Here is a 19,991-nt window from a genome sequence, read left to right as displayed (position 1 = left end):
CAACCCTCTTTACAGCATGCTTCAAAAATAAAGAAGGAAACAATGATCCGAGAGCTACTCCTACTGCAGGTGAGAAACACTTACCTTTGTTCTTGGACTTACAACCGAAAATCGGCTTCTAGGGTTTTGGAGACTTGCAAATTTCGGCAACTTCTTCACGTCTACGCGTTCTCCTCGACAAGGTGATCACGATGGTGTGGAAGGCTCTCGGAGATCACCCTGGGCCGGTCACCGGAGAGAAGCCCTAGCTTCCTCTTTGGTTTTCGCCCAAGTAGAGGACGCCACATGAAATCAGGGAAGGAGAAGTTTTAGTCACGAGAGAATAAAACCTAAACTTCTCTCTTAACTTATTTCCCTTTATACTTAAGATATTTCTGTTATCTACTACCGCTTAAGTTTACTTTCGCCTGTTATTTGATCAGCACGACCCTGTTGGGTTCTTGGTCATCCAAAACAATTTATGACTTTGCTTAACTAGAGGTTTCCGGTTCGATCCTCGGCGTGACCTCTTTTTGCCTCAACTTTGTTTCTTTTGGTAAAAATACCAAACGAAATCCGAAAATTACATAAAAATAATCAAAAAATTTCTAAAAATTTTTAAAATATTTCTAAAGCATTTCTAAGCACTTTTAGAACTCGTGATAAGGAAATTTGGGTTGTTACAGTTTCGTTCTTTTGGTTTTTCTTATGATGATATCTAGACGATGTTGTAGACTTGTTCTGGTTTTGACACTTGGATACTGTATGGTTTTTGTTTTATTTGTCGATGGATTTTATTTGAATTTGTTCTGCTACATGCCTGTCCAGACGGCAGAAGAGGTGAGTTTGATTTTATTTGCGTCGTGATTTGAACTTTATGGGTGTAGTTGAGTAAGATTTTTGAGATGGTTTTCCTTATCGTTGTATTTGTTTAGTTTTTACTATTAACTGCGTGGATGCTTGCTTATTGTACTTTTATGTTATATGTATGTTCCGGCCGTGTTGGCCGAGGTATCTGGATGATGTAGTAAAGTTTCAGATTATCACCCGTACAGAGGAGATGCTGTCGAAATTTCTTCTGGCAAGGACTCTCTCGAGACATGACACCACATATGTAGATTTTTAAATTACGTATGTATGAAATTTGATATATTCTGATTTTAAATCCCGAATTAAAAATTATACCTTGTTAAATTTGGATTGATCATCAGTTAAGCTCATTAATACGCTCTTGAGGATTTTCATTTAATTGGCTCGTTTCTTAAAAAAAATCTAAATAATTAGTGCAAATTGTTATTATTTTTTCTTTAATTTCTTGATTCTTATATGTCAAATTATTAAATAAAAATAATTATTTGAAATCAATTAAATTAATCTTCTTTTAAATTGTATTCAAATAAATGAGGAAGGACAGCTCAAAAATAATTCTTTCCTTTACTCTCCTGTGTGTGTAGATATATATATCATAGTATTTTTTTAAAAGTAAAATTGACCAAGATTCAACTTAATTAGCTGGCATAATCAAATTTAATTATTCAAATATAATATCTTTCCCATAGCTGGCTAATACAACTTGACTAAATAAAAGAATACAATTGGCTTTTTATTAAAATAATATGACTTGCCGACTAAAATTATACCACTTAGTTTTTATTTTATTTAAAACCAGCTTGTTGTATTAAAATAACACGAGTTGACCAAATGAAATAATTCACCTAGAGTTTTTATTTTATTTAAATTGGCTTATTAATGTATTAATATAATACGCTTGCATTTGTGTTCATACTCGTAAGAAAATAAAATACCAGCCATTCCCTTTTGGCCAGCTGGTGGCCACCGGCAATGGCGGTGTAGCCTGTCCGAACTACAAATAACCTCCCAAATATAATATTTTTTCATTTGAAAATTTAAAATTAATACAATAAACAAGTAAAATTAATTTAACAGGTAGCTGACCCCGGGTTACAACCCGGATAAGCTGATACCTGATTTTGTCCATGGCCATTGGGCTCATAAGCAAATTGCAAGCTAATGATAGGAGTTATCTGGGAAAAAATTTCTTCTAATTTTATCTTGTAATCATTTAACAGTTGATTATAAATTGATTTCATAATTTATTTTTTTTCATATAATTCAAAAATGAAGTATAAAAACCGTATAAGTCTAAAATAAATATAATCAATTTTATTATAATTAAAAATTTAATTATGATGATAAAAAATGATTTATTTATTCCATGTCTCTATCAATCTGTTTCTAGTTGAACATATATATATATATATGAATAAAAAGAATAGAGATCCAACTATTAATAGAGATTCAATCTTTTGAATTTTATGATAATAATACATCATGGGCAACTGTCGGGGGCTACAATTAAAAGTTCATGAGTGGAGGCCACGAGGCCCAGCTGTTAGCCAGACTTCTTGGGTGCATGGCAAGGTGCATGAGTGCATGTGCTTCCTCTCTCTTAGTAATGCAAGCTACTTATTGCGGATGTCGGTGTATTATTTAGATTGACTTATTGTATTAAAATAATACGACTTCACTTGTTAATTATTCATTTATTTATTTATTTATTTATTAATTATAGGTAAGCTTATAAATGCTCAACTGATGCTAGCCACAAAATTAAGAACACAAACTGCAACGAACAAAACACCAGTCGGAGTTGAGATTGGCAAAGGCAGATAGCTATCTCTAGATATGGAGGCTGCTTTCATCTCCTTGCTGATCAACAAGCTCGCCCAAGTCGCATTCAACCAAGCGCAGAGCAGATGCTCTCAGATACTGCTGCAGCACACAACTCCACCGTTAGATCAGATTCACGCGAGAGTGAGACGAATCACCGACGAGTTCATAGTGATGAAGGCTTTCCTCGAAGGTTCTAATTGGTTCACTATTGCTGCTACTAACAAACCACTCGAGGCTTGGATCGAACAGGTGACACCATTTCCTTTACTTCTATGATCACTTTTATTCCTCAATGCATGCATTAGTTCTCAATATTCTTTTTGTTTATTATACTTGCTTTTTGAGGAATTCAATCAAACAATTGGTGCCATAAAAATAAACACCAAATTAAATTTTTCATGAATTGTGTATTAGGTGAGGAAGGTCGCCTTCGAGATAGAAGACATCATCGATGAATACCTTTATCTGGTTGGAAGACAACGGGAAATGACATGGAAGAATTATCTCATGGCACCATCTGACCTTTGTTTCAATCTTGCTAAGGCTTGGCGTGGTATTGATTCTCGGTTAGAAAAGATGGAGAAAGATCTTTCTGAACTTTCAAGCAGGAGAGATCGATTTGGTATAACAATAAGTGGCAATGAGGATGGAGTGAAGAATTCAGAAAGAGACACACATCATTATCGGGCTTATTCACCCATGTTAAATGATGAAGATGATTTAGTGGGGATAGAAGTGAACAAATCTAAGTTGCTTTCGTGGTTGACTAATGCTGATACTTGCAGGAAGATGACAGCAATTGCGGTGTGGGGAATGGGTGGCCATGGGAAAACTACACTCGTTGCAAATGTCTATCGCAATAATACCGTGAAGAGTCACTTTGATTGTCAGGTATGGGTTACAGTCTCACAAACTTATAGTGTACTGGAAGAACTCCTAAGAATAATGATCAAGGAAATCTTCAAGGGAAAAGAGGATCTTGTCCCAAATGGTATCACTACCATGCAACGATTAGAGTTATTTGACATCATCAAAGAAAGTTTGCAACTAAAGAGATATATAATTGTGTTAGATGATGTTTGGCATGTAGACTTGTGTAATCATATTAGTCGTGCTTTTATTGATAGCAACAATGGAAGTAGACTAATTATTACCACTAGAATGCATGAAGTAGCAAGGATAGCAAGTGATGAACATATCATGAAGCTGCAACAACTTAATGAGAAAGATGCATGGACTTTGTTTTGCAAGAAGGCATTTCGAAGAGAGAACAATAAAGATTGTCCAAAAGAGCTTGAGGATTACATCGGTAGGATTTTGAACAAATGTCAAGGCTCACCATTAGCTATTGTAGCAATTGGCAGTTTATTATCATTCAAGGAAAAGAGTCAAACTGAATGGAAGAAAGTCTATGATAACCTTCAATGGGAGTTTGAAAACAACCCTGCGCTAGATAAAGTGAAGAGTATTCTCAACCTGAGCTTCAATGATTTGCCTTACTATTTAAAGAATTGTTTTGTATATTGTAGCATCTTCCCTGAAGATTATCTAATAAACCGGAAGAAACTAATCCGATTGTGGGTAGCTGAAGGATTTGTGGAGGCAAAGAGCAAAAACAGATCAATGGAAGAGGAGGCTGAAGGCTATCTTGCTGAACTTGTGGATCGGTCCATGCTTCAGGTGGTTAACAGAAATGCATTTGGGAGACTTCAGACTTTCAAATTGCATGACGTTGTAAGAGAGGTAACACTAGCAATATCTAGAAAGGCAAAATTTAGCATGATTCTTGATGGTTCACAATCAGGTTTGGACTTTCAAACTCGCCGCCTTTCCATCCAAACAAATGATGAATCCCTTGATTTAGATAGGAGCCTGAGCCTTTCACAACTTCGCTCTTTGGTTATGTTATCAACTTGCTATTCTAGTTCAGATTCCCTAAGAGCAGTCTTAACTAGTTTAAAAATGTTGAGGGTGTTGGAGCTGGAAGGAACTCCAATCTCCAACTTACCAAATGAAATTTCAGCCTTGTTTAACCTTCACTATTTGGGTTTGAGGGGTACAAAAGTGGAAAAACTTCCCAACAATATCCAAAAGTTCCAGAGTTTGGAAACACTTGACCTCCGTGGTTCCAATATAGTGAAGCTCCCACGTGGTGTGACACAATTGAAGCAACTTCGTCACCTACTTATGTTTGAAGGTGAAATTGAATTTGGGGGATCAACTGTAGTTGGATGTGTTCCAACTCTCAAAGGGGCAGGGCAGTGGAAGAACCTACAAACCCTCAGACAAGTTAAAGCAAACAAGAACCTTGTACAACAATTGGAAGACATGAAAGAGCTCCGAACATTGGAAGTTACAGAGGTGGAATATGCCCATTGTCCTCAGCTTTGCACCTCATTGACTAAGCTGGCTAAACTTCATAGTTTATGCTTGTCTGCAAGGAGTGAAGAACAGCTCAACTTTGAAATATTAAATTCTCCACCTCCTCCACTTCAGAAGTTGACATTGTCGGGTAGATTATTTGAAGGGAAAATGCCTAAATTTATTTGCTCTTGTGAAGAACTCACATATGTGCAACTGATGTCGTCACATTTAATCGAAGATCCACTTCCTTCACTCGGACAATTGCATAAACTAGTGGAGTTAACATTGTGGGAAGATTCATATGACGGACAAAAACTGCACTTTAGAACAGGTTGGTTCCTTAATCTTAAGGTGCTTTACTTGGAGACTTTGAGGAACTTAAATAACATTGTGATAGAGGAAGGTGCCATGCCAAATTTAGTTAAGCTAATAATGAGTAGTCTTGGAGAATTAAGAATGATCCCTCCTGGTATCGAGTTTCTCACCAATCTCCAAAGTCTCGAACTATGTGCCCTACCTGAGGAGCTAGTGGAAAAATTAAGAAATGACGATGACAACGAAGTCCTACAAAGAATTGGAGGTACTCGAAATGTTGTTGTTGATTCAATAAGCAATTAAAATATGTTTTTTTTTTTTTATATATTTGTTCATGTATAAAATAGCCCTAAAGGGAATCAGCCAGAATTTGAAAGAAAATATTTATTGAGTCTTGTACTATGTATATATTTTGTAATATTATAAAGTCAATAATTGAATTACTTGTTCATGATTTTTTTTTAAAAAAATAGACGCTCTATTGACTTTTATCTATCAAACTATAAAATAAGAAATTATTTACGTTGCATACTAATAAGAGAATTAGTTCTAAATTAAATAATTATTTAGGTTGATATCTGATCCATCAATTTGTAAGATTCTGGATTTATAATCATTTTTTGCCTATTTCACAATAAAATTTTCTTAAGGCATGAAAATTTATTTTCCTCTAATTATCTAATATTTCATTAAAAAATGTGTCCAAGATTTAAAAAAATCAACAAACTAAAAACTAATATCTAATTAATCACATTACTACGTCGACGTCCAAATGATTAAAATCAACATTTCAAACAATGCTTATCATGAATTCAAGTACTCTCTAGGTTTCTCATGTTGGATAAATGTGAATGGAGAAAAGATAGAAGAGATATAAAGTTCTATTATGAATGAGATTTTAATGTATATTGGGAGTTTCGAGATATATTAGTTGGTTCATGTTGATTTATATGTATTGATGATGTGAACAAATACACGGGAAGAGTTTCTCTTTCACGCACAGATGTGCAGGGGGTGGGGTGTATCTCTAAGTTGACTTGTGTGCAAAACACGACCTGTATGCATCGAATGTCAAACCGGTTGGGTTACAAGTTGTTCAACTAGAACAACTAACATTTTGTCACATACATCTTTTTATTGTTTATTTAAGTGTGTAACGGATATATTAAATTATGAATTAATACATAATGTAAACAGCTGAATGAAACGTGGGTGTTTCACTACTCGGCGAATAATGATCATTAATCGATCATTAATATTGCCTATTGGTCTGAGCTCACTCGGCGTTTCACTACTCAAAGAATAACTACGATCACAAGCAAAATACATACAAACAGAAGCTCTCCACCTTCATTCCCCTCCTCCTCTGTGATGCATCTCTTGCTCGACGGATTACTCGTGGTAGTAGTCGAACCTCTTAGTTCGTCGTGATCACCAGTGCTACCTGTGGGCGCCAAATCCCAAACCGATCAGGGTAAAATTTGTCCAAGTGAAACAACTAACATTTTACCACATAAATCTTTTTACTATTTATTTAAGTGCATAATGGATGCATTGAATTAAGAATTAATGCAGAATATAAACAGCCAAATGAAACGTGGGCGTTCCACTACTCGGCGAATAATGATCATTAATCGATCATTAATGTTGCCTATTGGTCTGAGCTCACTCGGCGTTTCACTATTCAATGAATAACTACGATCACAAGCAAAATACACACAAATAGAAGCTCTCCACCTTCATTCCCCTCCTCCTCTGTCGTGCATCCCTTGATCGATAGATTACCCGTGGTAGCAGTTGGGTACCTCTTAGTTCGTCGTGACCACAAGTGCTTGGTGCACATCACGGTTAACCATTGTATCTTAGGAAACAGATGACCTGAGAAAACCTCGAAGTACAGCCGGAGGTGGGGTGAATCTGTATCAAGGAAATTGCGTCCGTCTCAGGCCTCGGCCTCTTCGTCTGCTCGGCTGCACGCCCGTCTGGCCGCACATTCGCTCAGCCGTTCACTCACTCAGTCTCTTCGTCCTCTCGGCTGCATGCCTGTCCGGCCGCATGCTCGCTCGACTGCTGAATCGCTCAACCTCTTCGTTAGCTCAGCCTCTTCATTCGCTCGACCACTCATTCGCTCGATTGCTCACTCGGTCGGCCTCTCTACCCACTCGGCTGATCTGCCTGCTCGACCGCACTACCCAATCGGTTATTCTACTGGTCGGCCATTCAGCCTAATCGGTCTGTTATACTGCTCTGCTCGCTCAACTACACTGTTCGGTCGGCCGCTTCGCCCGTTCGGCCTTCCCCACCACTCGACTTCTTAGCCACTTGGACTTTGGCCCTGCTCGACTGATCTGCCAGCTTTGCCACATGTCGGCTCTGCCTCATGACTCGCTCGACCGATCTGCCCACTTTGCCAATCTACGGTATGCGTTCAACACTCACTATAAGAAAATCCTTATTCAACAATACTTAAAAGATAATGGTTTTATACCAAAACCGTTGGTATCTTATTGTCTCTGTTAGGAGACCTATCCTTTTCAAGGTAAACTTGTGCGATTTTGTGTCAAATATTGTGTTTTAATGGTATCTTATGATCGATTGGGTATTCTTCTTGTAGATTCTAGAAGAAGAGAAAAACCTTGGGCTTCACAATTGCTTGATTCATGTTAATTACCATTTTAATAGAGATCCTCATCAGAACCAAATGGCCAGTATAATGTGTTTGACTTGTTCTATTTTTTGGAGGTTTGAATAAAATAGATGCATTTATCTTTTGATAATAATTTACATCTGGTGTATTTTATATTCTCTACCAACAAATTCTTGTGTGATTTCTTTTTTACCTGTACTGAAACTTTTTCCCATTCTTACTTAATTGCCTTGTGTAGATATCCACATACTTTATTCTTACTTAATGTACTTGGTTGGTGTTGTGGTAAGGTTTCTCCGCCCAGAAGGAGTTGCTTGAGTAGCTGGAGTTTGCAAGGGGATAATCCACTGACGGATAGGGATCATCCACCTTACGGACAGCCATGGAGTAGAAACCTTAATCTCCGAACCACGTTAAACAACGTGTAGTGGTTTGCTTTCTTATTCTTGTCTTTAGTTTAACTTTCTACTTGCTTTGTTTGTATTTCCGCTTGTGCACTAACATTGTAGAAAGAAGCAATCATTTAGGGTCAACGTCTATTCAACTCCTCTTCTAGTCGGCGATAAGATCTCCAACAGTTTCTCCATCCTATATTTTAATGTTATACACATTATTTAATAATAAGTCATTCTTTGTTAACTTTGCATCACTTGTGCCTTTGTGCAATTCGATCAATTTGTCTCAGAGCTCCTTGGCATTCTCGAATGGGCCGACGCGGTTAAGTTTTTCCTTAGTAAGTCCACACTGGATTGTGTTTGTTGCCTTCTAGTCGATCTGAGTTTTTTTCTTGTCTTCTGGATTTCATATTTATGGGTTAATGAGTACTTTTGTTGCTTCGTCCACTGACACTCTGTATCTTCGTCGGATGGTGAATCATTGATTGATATCGGTCTTCAGATACACCTCCATCTACTTCTTTAAATACAGAAAGTCATCCCCATTGAAGAGGTTGGGGGGGGGGGGGGGGGGGGGGACGAACGGTGGACCATTACTTTCTGAAAGAAAAACTTAGAAATATTGCCAAGACTTGATCTTGGGATAAGTAGTGTGGAAGATAATTAAAGTATTAAAACTCAATTGGTGTTGCACCAATTTAGAGTATTTTGCAATAATTTTTTTTTTCAAAGAGGTAGTTATACCAATTTGGATTATATCAAAAAACTCAAAACCGAAAAAGAAATATTAAAAGTAAGTTTGAAAAATCATCCCATTGTTTGATTAGTGGTTGCACCAATTCATAGCGGTATCTGCTCTGATACCACTTATTGGATCATAGAGATGCTAGAAGAGGGTAAATATCGTTCATTGAAAATAACGATTTAAAATAAGTTATGCAGTGGAATAAAGAAAAGAAAAACACACGCTAACACAAGTAATTTTTTACTTGGTTCAGAGCCTTCGACGATTCCTACTCCAAGGTCTGCACTCATTGAGTGCTTTTATTGGGCAATCACTAATAGTTCGAATAGTTATAATAATGAAGTACAAGAACTATAATGAAAGGTTACTGACAATAGAGAAAACTAAGTAAAGCTTGATGCCCGATTGTTGGTGGAGAGTTATAGCGTGGTAGGAGCTTTTTTTGGAGTAGCACGTAGGAACGAAAGTTGTAGCAGTTGTTGTTCTGAAGTTGTTGGTCGAAGGCCTTTATATAGGCCTATTTCAGATGCATGGAACCCCTCTCGGCGCTTGGACCATTATTGGCGTGGCGATCTCTTGTCGAAACTTGATCCGTCAAGTTTATCCACCTTCAGGCACCCGGACCCCCTTTGGGCGCTTAGACTATTGATGTGTGTTCGGCCAGTCATCAAGCTCCAACTCAGCTTCAAGATAAAATTTTTGATCAGAGTGCCTAGACCAACTTCGGGCACCTGGACCTCCCGGGTGCCTGACCAAGCCGCCCGGGCGAGGCTAGTCTGAGCGCCCGGACCAGCTCCGGGCACCCAGATCCCTTCTAGGTGCCCAGACATTCTTTTCTCCAATAATCTTTCCTGCAAAAAAAGTGTTAGTCCTGAGGAACAGAAATATATTTATCCTCAAAACAAAGTTAGCAAAATATAATAAGATAGGAGTAGTAATTAAACCCTGTCTTCTCGAGACCAGGATCTAGTCAATGTCTCAACTTAGGTTTTCCAAATGGACCTAAGTTGGACCGACACCTATAGTTCCCTCAACCGGGAATGTGTCTGTAACACCCCAAATTTCATGATTTGGAGTCCTAAAAGACCTTATTAAAATATAGAAATGCTTTAAAAAAATTCTAGAGATTTTTAGAAATTTTTAGAGTATTTTTATGAAATTTTTGGAGTTCGTTTGATATTTTTACCAAGAGGAAAAGGTAGAAAAAAAAGGAAAAAGAATATGTTGAAGTCGGGTTTTGAACCCAAGAGCTCGGACCCGAGCAAAACCGGATCAACCAACTGGGCTAGCAATTGTTGCTTGATTAAATAAAGGAAGAATCTTATTTAATGAGCAGAAGTTAATAACAAGAATTAATAGATAAAAAATTGGTTATAGGCAGGATTCGAACCCACAAGCCAAACTTTAACCCACGCACGCGCTGACCAAGTGTGCTAGCAATCGGTTCTGTTTAGAATAGGAAACAAAATTAGTTAAGCAATAACCGAACTTAAGAATAACCCTAGGTTATAAAAAGAGGTTAAGTTAAGAGAGGATTTATTTCTCTCGATCCCTCTTCCCTTCTCTCGAGTTCGACGGCGCGGCTTTTCTCAGCGAAGACGCAGCGAGCAATCCGGTGTCTCCGGCGGCCGGCCAAGGTTCTCCGAAGGGTTTCTCCACCTTAAGCTCTTCTCGTTGAGGAGGAGTCGTGAGCATGAAGTAGGGCCGAGATCTCAAGCCTTCCGCGAACCCTAGAGCCTCCCTCTTTTCGGTTGTGAGTTCAAGGAGCAAGGTAAGTCGCTACTCACCTGCAGTAGGATAGTTCCGAGATTTCATCTTGTGATGTTTCCTGGATTTTCGTGTGCTAGTGCATGATCTTGTTTTGTGCCGAGAATATGCAGAATTTAGGTTGTGATCTCCTTTGCTCCGAGATTTACTGCTTTGTGATTTGCTTGATGATATATTTATAGCTAACCCAAAATGGTTGTGTTGAAAATAACTTTATCATGCTATGATTTGGATTTTGACAAGCTCTATTGCATAATCCTGTGCAGCCATAACTAGATGCAGTGTAGGCACTCCCTTCACTAGATAAGTTTTCTGAAGAAACTTTGTTAAGACAATGGTATTTGAAACATTGTTAAGCTTCAGCTTCAATCTGCAGATTTAGATTTCAGTTGAACATCCCTTAGTTTTTTCTTATTACCCTACTACTTTGTTCAGATTTAGATTTATGTTTCATTATGTGGATTTAGTTTCCGGTTTGAGCTTACGGTTTAGTAAACTGGTATAGATCATGTTGTAACATGTTTTAAGATCTCTACTGCTCTATAAAAGTATAAGTTTTACAAGGGTATCAAGCTTTAACAGATTTCTTTGTGTTGAATAGCTATGTTGTAGCATTTTGTTTCTCTGAATGCAGCCATAGTAGTAGTTCATATAGGTTTAGTTATTATGCAGTTCAGCATTTTTATAGTTCAGTTTTGGTGCTATTTCTTATACATGATCAGCCCTGTTAGTAGCATTGCAGTTTTAGTTACTTCGCTACTTTAACAAGCATGAACATCCACTCCCTAAGTGTATGCAGTTTCTTTTAAGAATGCAGATTTTTCTTCTTTGATTTATTTCTGCTGTAGCATGCCTAAAGATTTCAGATTTTGTATTCCTTGATTTTAAATCCGTTGTAGTATGTTTGAAGAAGTTAGATATGCTTTCTTTTGATTTGTCTCTGATATAGCATGCTTATAGAAGGCAGATTTTCTTTCCTTTGATTTAATTCTGTTGTAGTATGCCTATATTCTTTTTAAGAGTTTAAGAAAAGTATAAGAAAGATAAAGAAAAGTATAAGAAAGATAAAGAAAAGAAAGAAAAGGCCGAGGCCTTAAGAAGATCCCAAAGTCGAGACTTTAGGGATTTTTGGCACACAAGGTGTCTATTAAAATGCCAAGGCATTTAAAGAAGAAGTAAATAAGCTAAAAAAGTATTTTACTTTTAAGAAGAGGCTAGTACCCGACATCCAAGAGCTTGTCGTTAAACAAATTCAGGTGTCCAATTCCGAGGTCTTGGCCCTGGTAGACCGAGGTCTGCTCTTTTAGGATTGGTGGCTCGCTACCCCAACCTATTAGGGAACGCGCATAAGATGGCTGGGCCCAAGAAGAAGTTGATTATTATTTTGAAGTATTATAAGTATAAGTTTTTGAAAGTTTTACATAAGTATAAAGTATTAAAGAATAAGTCTTTAAACAAGTGGAATAAGATTCAGAAGGTGTTTAGAATTCAGTAAGTTTAGCTTTCTTTATGCTAGCATGATTGTATAGCTTTGCTTTACATGCTTAGTCTTTTAGTATGTTTCTTTTACTAGTAGATGAGCATGAGTAGATTTCCTTTTGAGCATTCAGTTTTAGATTTCAGTATCTCCTCATGCATATCGAGATTTTGTGAGTTAGATAGCGCTTACTAAGCAAATTTTGCTTATAGACTACACTTCCTCTTACTGCAGATACAGGAAGGAAAAGATATAGAAAGGAAGGCGACAAGGTGGCGCGGATGGTGTGTGATGCCAGGACTATGGAAGCCTTGGGACTTAGTTTAGGAATTTATTAAGATTGCCATTTATAAAGAATGTATTAAATGAGTCATTTAGTCTTCCGCTGTTAGTTAATTATATGTGTATCTTGTTTCCGCTATTCATTACTTGCATGATTTGATTTCATTAAACTGCGTGGTGATGTTATTCATTTTTGTGTTTGATATGTGTTCCAGCCGCCTGTGGCTGTGTATATTATGTTATGTATGTCAGTTTAAGGTCACCGGTACAAGGGAGACTCTGCCGAAATTTTTCGGTAGGGTTTCCATGTGATTTTTTATCATACCGGTTAAGTAGAGTTAGTAGTTAAGTAACGGTCATCCTTAGAGAGAGTAGTAGTAAGAAGGGTGGTCGTTACAGTTGGTATCAGAGCAGTTTTCATTCTCCAGCATCACACACATCAGCATCAGCCTTGTCGTCTTCAAGTAAGAAAGTATTTAAGTTTTTCTTTTATGCTTTCTTTATTATTGCAGTATAGAGTATCTACTTATATGTGCTTTAGTAAGATAGAAGTTTTAGTTTTTGCTATTTCTTATATATAGAGAAATGTTTAGAAGTACTTGCTTGTATAAGTTTAAAGTCAAGACTCAGGATTAAGTCAGGTATATTTAGAAAGTATAGTGAGGAAGAATTTATAGAATTTAGACAAGGTGACCTAGCCAAGTGGTTCAGCCTCAGTCAGTGCAGATCTAAGAGGATCTTAGCTATGAGAGCAGATCTACATAGATAGTGGACAAAGAAGTTAAGAGACTAAGAAACAGAGTAGTGCCACTAGGAAGTTAGTTGGAAATGTGAAGACAGCATGAGATAGAAATGTCCAGAATTATTCTAAGTTCGAGGACGAACTTTTTATAAGGGAGGGAGAATTGTAACACCCCAAATTTCATGATTTGGAGTCCTAAAAGACCTTATTAAAATATAGAAATGCTTTAAAAAAATTCTAGAGATTTTTAGAAATTTTTAGAGTATTTTTATGAAAATTTTGGAGTTCGTTTGATATTTTTACCAAGAGGAAAAGGTAGAAAAAAAAGGGAAAAGAATATGTTGAAGTCGGGTTTTGAACCCAAGAGCTCGGACCCGAGCAAAACCGGATCAACCAACTGGGCTAGCAATTGTTGCTTGATTAAATAAAGGAAGAATCTTATTTAATGAGCAGAAGTTAATAACAAGAATTAATAGATAAAAAATTGGTTATAGGCAGGATTCGAACCCACAAGCCAAACCTTAACCCACGCACGCGCTGACCAAGTGTGCTAGCAATCGGTTCTGTTTAGAATAGGAAACAAAATTAGTTAAGCAATAACCGAACTTAAGAATAACCCTAGGTTATAAAAAGAGGTTAAGTTAAGAGAGGATTTATTTCTCTCGATCCCTCTTCCCTTCTCTCGAGTTCGACGGCGCGGCTTTTCTCAGCGAAGACGCAGCGAGCAATCCGGTGTCTCCGGCGGCCGGCCAAGGTTCTCCGAAGGGTTTCTCCACCTTAAGCTCTTCTCGTTGAGGAGGAGTCGTGAGCATGAAGTAGGGCCGAGATCTCAAGCCTTCCGCGAACCCTAGAGCCTCCCTCTTTTCGGTTGTGAGTTCAAGGAGCAAGGTAAGTCGCTACTCACCTGCAGTAGGATAGTTCCGAGATTTCATCTTGTGATGTTTCCTGGATTTTCGTGTGCTAGTGCATGATCTTGTTTTGTGCCGAGAATATGCAGAATTTAGGTTGTGATCTCCTTTGCTCCGAGATTTACTGCTTTGTGATTTGCTTGATGATATATTTATAGCTAACCCAAAATGGTTGTGTTGAAAATAACTTTATCATGCTATGATTTGGATTTTGACAAGCTCTATTGCATAATCCTGTGCAGCCATAACTAGATGCAGTGTAGGCACTCCCTTCACTAGATAAGTTTTCTGAAGAAACTTTGTTAAGACAATGGTATTTGAAACATTGTTAAGCTTCAGCTTCAATCTGCAGATTTAGATTTCAGTTGAACAGCCCTTAGGTTTTCCTTATTACCCTACTACTTTGTTCAGATTTAGATTTAAGTTTCATTATGTGGATTTAGTTTCCGGTTTGAGCTTACGATTTAGTAAACTGGTTTAGATCATGTTGTAACATGTTTTAAGATCTCTACTGCTCTATAAAAGTATAAGTTTTACAAGGGTATCAAGCTTTAACAGATTTCTTTGTGTTGAATAGCTATGTTGTAGCATTTTGTTTCTCTGAATGCAGCCATAGTAGTAGTTCATATAGGTTTAGTTATTATGCAGTTCAGCATTTTTATAGTTCAGTTTTGGTGCTATTTCTTATACATGATCAGCCCTGTTAGTAGCATTGCAGTTTTAGTTACTTCGCTACTTTAACAAGCATGAACAGCCACTCCCTAAGTGTATGCAGTTTCTTTTAAGAATGCAGATTTTTCTTCTTTGATTTATTTCTGCTGTAGCATGCCTAAAGATTTCAGATTTTGTATTCCTTGATTTTAAATCCGTTGTAGTATGTTTGAAGAAGTTAGATATGCTTTTGATTTGTCTCTGATATAGCATGCTTATAGAAGGCAGATTTTCTTTCCTTTGATTTAATTCTGTTGTAGCATGCCTATATTCTTTTTAAGAGTTTAAGAAAAGTATAAGAAAGATAAAGAAAAGTATAAGAAAGATAAAGAAAAGAAAGAAAAGGCCGAGGCCTTAAGAAGATCCCAAAGTCGAGACTTTAGGGATTTTTGGCACACAAGGTGTCTATTAAAATGCCAAGGCATTTAAAGAAGAAGTAAATAAGCTAAAAAAGTATTTTACTTTTAAGAAGAGGCTAGTACCCGACATCCAAGAGCTTGTCGTTAAACAAATCCAGGTGTCCAATTCCGAGGTCTTGGCCCTGGTAGACCGAGGTCTGCTCTTTTAGGATTGGTGGCTCGCTACCCCAACCTATTAGGGAACGCGCATAAGATGGTACTATGCCTGGGCCCAAGAAGAAGTTGATTATTATTTTGAAGTATTATAAGTATAAGTTTTTGAAAGTTTTACATAAGTATAAAGTATTAAAGAATAAGTCTTTAAACAAGTGGAATAAGATTCAGAAGGTGTTTAGAATTCAGTAAGTTTAGCTTTCTTTATGCTAGCATGATTGTATAGCTTTGCTTTACATGCTTAGTCTTTTAGTATGTTTCTTTTACTAGTAGATGAGCATGAGTAGATTTCCTTTTGAGCATTCAGTTTTAGATTTCAGTATCTCCTCATGCATATCGAGATTTTGTGAGTTAGATAGCGCTTACTAAGCAAATTTTGCTTATAGACTACACTTCCTCTTACTGCAGATACAGGAAGGAAAAGATATAGAAAGGAAGGCGACAAGGTGGCGCGGATGGTGTGTGATGCCAGGACTATGGAAGCCTTGGGACTTAGTTTAAGAATTTATTAAGATTGTCATTTATAAAGAATGTATTAGATGAGTCATTTAGTCTTCCGCTGTTAGTTAATTATATGTGTATCTTGTTTCCGCTATTCATTACTTGCATGATTTGATTTCATTAAACTGCGTGGTGATGTTATTCATTTTTGTGTTTGATATGTGTTCCAGCCGCCTGTGGCTGTGTATATTATGTATGTGTACAAGGGAGACTCTGCCGAAATTTTTCGGTAGGGTTTCCATGTGATTTTTTATCATACCGGTTAAGTAGAGTTAGTAGTTAAGTAACGGTCATCCTTAGAGAGAGTAGTAGTAAGAAGGGTGGTCGTTACAGTGTCCTCACGGGATCTCTCCTCCAGTTGCTTACCTCTTACTTACCAAATGCAGTCGCTTGACATACCTTTGACCCACCAGTGTCAGATCCGCAGACCCAACTGGATTTTGGCCGGTTGTCAAGTCCCGCAAACCCAACTGGACTTTTCACTAGATATTGAGTCCCGCAGACCTATCTGGACTTTGCACTAGCTATCGAATCCTGCTGACCTAGCTAGATTTCAGCTTGGTGTCAGGTTCTTCAGACCCGTCAACTCCTATACACTTGGTAAAACAATTAGACCATAAACACTCTAACTTTAATCCATATGTCATTCATCAAAACCTGAGTTTGATCATTAGTGAAAGTTGCACCAATAATATGGCCGCTCTTATTTTTGTGCTTTACCCAAAAAATCACATACCATAGAGATATCTTTTCCTTATAAGTCCATGATGTTTCTCATGTGTTTTCAATATGATACTTTGTTTGTATTCGCAACATTACTCTGAGTCTCCTCGCAAGCATTTCATTACTCTTGACTTCCTCCGGACATCTCCGTAAGCTTCCAATCACCAAAAGGAATTCACATATCTCCACACTACAACAAAATCGCTCATAGAGATCGGTTTTCCACCGGTGTCTATTTGATTTTCGACCGATGTCTATGAAGCCGATGTTAAAAGTCTGTCATTTTAGTCATCGGGTTAAAACCGGTGTAGTATCACTTAACGACACCGGTCTTCGAATCGGTTATTAACCGGTGTAGTATCACTTAACGACACCGTTTCATCAACGGTGTAAAACCGATGTAATATTACTTTATAACACCGGTTTTACATCGGTGGAAAACCGATGTAATATGTATATATTTTAACAACACAGATTTGATTTTAAAACCGACAATAACAAAAAAAAATACACAAATATTCACAAATTGTACAAATATTCTTCATTCAATAATATCCATAAAATACACAAATATTCACAAATTATATAAATAATCTTCTTACAACAATATCCATAAAATACCCAAACATTCTTTTTACATCAAAAGCGATATATGTGACAACATAAGGGACACCATTGACGCAATACCTGAAGAACAAGTGATACACTGCATGCAAAATAGCCGAATAGCATAAGAGCAGAGCCTTTAAGCCAGGCATCCCCTTTCTCAGGACTTTCGAAATGAAGTTGGATCATAGGTGAAGTAACAAAGGCCCCCAACAAAATGACCTTTCCAAAATGTGAAGATCAGGGAACCAGTGATGCAGAAGATGGCCCCTGCAAGCTTGGCCCTCCCTCTTACAGTCTTCAAGTTGAGCTTTTCCATCCTGAGCAAAAAAAGACCAAATATAGAATGATATTTGAATGAACTAAATTCACTGTAAAATTACTTGGAATTAATATCTGAATCAACCTCAGTACAATTGCCAATAAGAAAGTAAAAGCAGGAATGACATTGCCCAAGGCACTGGCAACAGTTGGAGAAATGAGATGGAGTCCAACGTAGTATACATTTTGCTGAATTGTTATACCCAACATAGCAAGAATGAATATTTTTAGCATGACACCAAATGAGAAGTTGGGTCTTCGATTCCTACAACCATGAGATGAGTTTAAAAACATTCAATTTGTAGTCATATATCTTATTCTCAACAATTCTAATGAGACATGCTCCTTGAACCTTTCGAGCACATAAGCAAGAGGAGCCAAGATGAGCATGGCAATAAGGTGCCTGTACACTACGAAGACAAGTGCACTTAGTCCTTGTCCTAATGCAAGCTTGCCGAGGATGCTGGATCCAGCATACGTGAACTGGGACACAATCATATAGAAGTATGGAGCACATGCTTTCACAGAGGCCATGATCTCCTCACCAAATTGTTTGTGACAATTTTTATTGTCCTTGGTTCTTTATAAAGGAAGAAAATCATATTGATTCTGTCAAACAAACAAGTCTAAGATAGACAAATGCTTTGAAAGCTAGGAATAGAAAAAAGATGAGAGAAAAGCAGGCAAACAAGTGCCAACAAGCTACATCAGACTCCTCTAACTGTTGTATCATTTTCTCCAGCAAACAGACAAATAAATCATCTTGTCGACAAGATGAAGACGACTAGGGAGAAAAGCAGGCAAACAAGTGCCTTTATTCTCGTCGACTAGGGTTTCTGGAATTGAACAAGAAGAAGAAACCAGGCATACCTTTGCTATCAATCTCGTCGACATGGCTCTCCTGACCTTTGATTTTGATGCTGGACCATTTTTTGATGAAGGCCTTAGACCATGATCAGATTATACTATGTATAGCCAGCCGTGGTTATATTTCTTCAAATTTATTAACATATAAAGCAGTGATATCTTCTATCCAGCCCTGCTAGACACGCAAGTGATATATAAAAATTCAAAGAAGATAAAAATTGTTCACACACGCAAGTCATATCTCCTCATGAAGCTCTAATCTGGAAAGGTCTGGCTCCCTGGATTCAACTACCATTTTCCAGATTTTTCCACTTCGTAAAACCAGAGGGAACTTGGACAACAATATGCAAAAATTGAAAAGGAAGTTATGAAAAACAATATCAAGATATGTCTGCAGAGCCAGTTTAAGAATGTATACCTTGTGCAATAGGAACGATTGGCCATCCACATAAATAGTTACATCCCCAGCAACGTCCGAGAATATCCTACACAAAACAAAACGACATTTCTTTATAGAGGAAACGCAGCGATGTCACAATTCTAAAGATGCTAAGAACGATACCAAGTCATCAGACTGGCTATTCTCTTTGTCATTGAAATTAAAGAAAGAAAGGCAAAACTACAGGATAATCTCAAGAAACCATCAAGAACCATAAAGATTTGAAGCGAGAAGAAGAGACAAGTTTCAGGAAAAAAAAAGAAGAGGGTTTCACGAAAAGAGCATTTGCAATAGATGTCCTTCAAAACCAATTAAACGATCCATATATAGTAGGAGATAGAGCTAGCGTAAAATGATCCATATAGTCGACCACACCTAGGGATAAGGTTTGGTTGTTGTTGTAAGGTGTAAAAGTGCACCATACTAGCTTTAGTCTTGCATGTCATGCACGCTAAACTTTCCAAACCTACTTGTCGCGCCAACTCAAGACTAGATTAACCTAACCCAGCCCATTCATTTCTAAGCCGACGTGATATTAGGCATGGAATGCGGGCTGGCCACATCTCGCTCAACCCATGCCCATTGCCACTTCTAGGGATTGGCACTTAAAACAATAATGACATTGAAGGTAATTTCTGCCAATTAAAAGATTTATGCTAGTGGATTAATAAAAAAGTATGACAACAATCTCTACCCGTTATTTCAACAGAAATTTGTCATAATATTGGATGGATAAATGACTGCCTTCTACTACAAGTTGGCAAGCTAATGTTATGTTCACGTACGGAAGACATAGCATGTGGAAGAGTTTTTTTCAAAGTTGCCTCAACTACAGCTTGTTGAATGTTCTGTCTACCAATGTAGTTTAGAAGAATATTTTCTGGAACTTTCTTTCCCTGCCGAAAGCCAGGAACCTGTATGAATAAGGTTTTTTAT

At 37.4% G+C, this 19,991-nt stretch overlaps 2 protein-coding genes across 2 annotated transcripts; one reads left to right on the top strand and one right to left on the bottom strand.

Moving 5' to 3' along the window:
- Window positions 1-2,618: 2,618 nt before the first annotated feature.
- Window positions 2,619-5,728, top strand: LOC122037739 (disease resistance protein RPM1-like). Its single transcript, XM_042597182.1, has 2 exons — window positions 2,619-2,922; window positions 3,088-5,728. Exons 1-2 carry the CDS (start codon window positions 2,686-2,688, stop codon window positions 5,653-5,655), a joined length of 2,805 nt encoding a protein of 934 aa, XP_042453116.1. The 5' UTR covers window positions 2,619-2,685; the 3' UTR covers window positions 5,656-5,728.
- An 11,766-nt stretch (window positions 5,729-17,494) lies between these two features.
- On the bottom strand, window positions 17,495-18,006 carry LOC122037737 (WAT1-related protein At2g40900-like). Its single transcript, XM_042597181.1, has 2 exons — window positions 17,835-18,006; window positions 17,495-17,748 (listed from the first exon to the last, which is right to left on the bottom strand). Exons 1-2 carry the CDS (start codon window positions 17,981-17,983, stop codon window positions 17,589-17,591), a joined length of 309 nt encoding a protein of 102 aa, XP_042453115.1. The 5' UTR covers window positions 17,984-18,006; the 3' UTR covers window positions 17,495-17,588.
- Between the last annotated feature and the right edge of the window lie 1,985 nt (window positions 18,007-19,991).

The sequence above is a fragment of the Zingiber officinale genome, unplaced genomic scaffold (genome assembly GCF_018446385.1).
Source record: "Zingiber officinale cultivar Zhangliang unplaced genomic scaffold, Zo_v1.1 ctg73, whole genome shotgun sequence".
Lineage (NCBI taxonomy): Eukaryota > Viridiplantae > Streptophyta > Magnoliopsida > Zingiberales > Zingiberaceae > Zingiber > Zingiber officinale.
This window is presented reverse-complemented; position numbering and strand designations above follow the sequence as displayed.

Coding starts and splice junctions, on each gene's coding strand:
- LOC122037739 (XM_042597182.1), top strand. CDS start 2,686: ATGGAGGCTGCTTTCATCTCCTTGCTGATCAACAAGCTCGCCCAAGTC. Junction 2,923..3,087: donor TCGAGGCTTGGATCGAACAG/GTGACACCATTT, acceptor ATTGTGTATTAG/GTGAGGAAGGTCGCCTTCGA.
- LOC122037737 (XM_042597181.1), bottom strand. CDS start 17,983: ATGCTAAAAATATTCATTCTTGCTATGTTGGGTATAACAATTCAGCAA. Junction 17,749..17,834: donor TTATTGGCAATTGTACTGAG/GTTGATTCAGAT, acceptor TTTTTTGCTCAG/GATGGAAAAGCTCAACTTGA.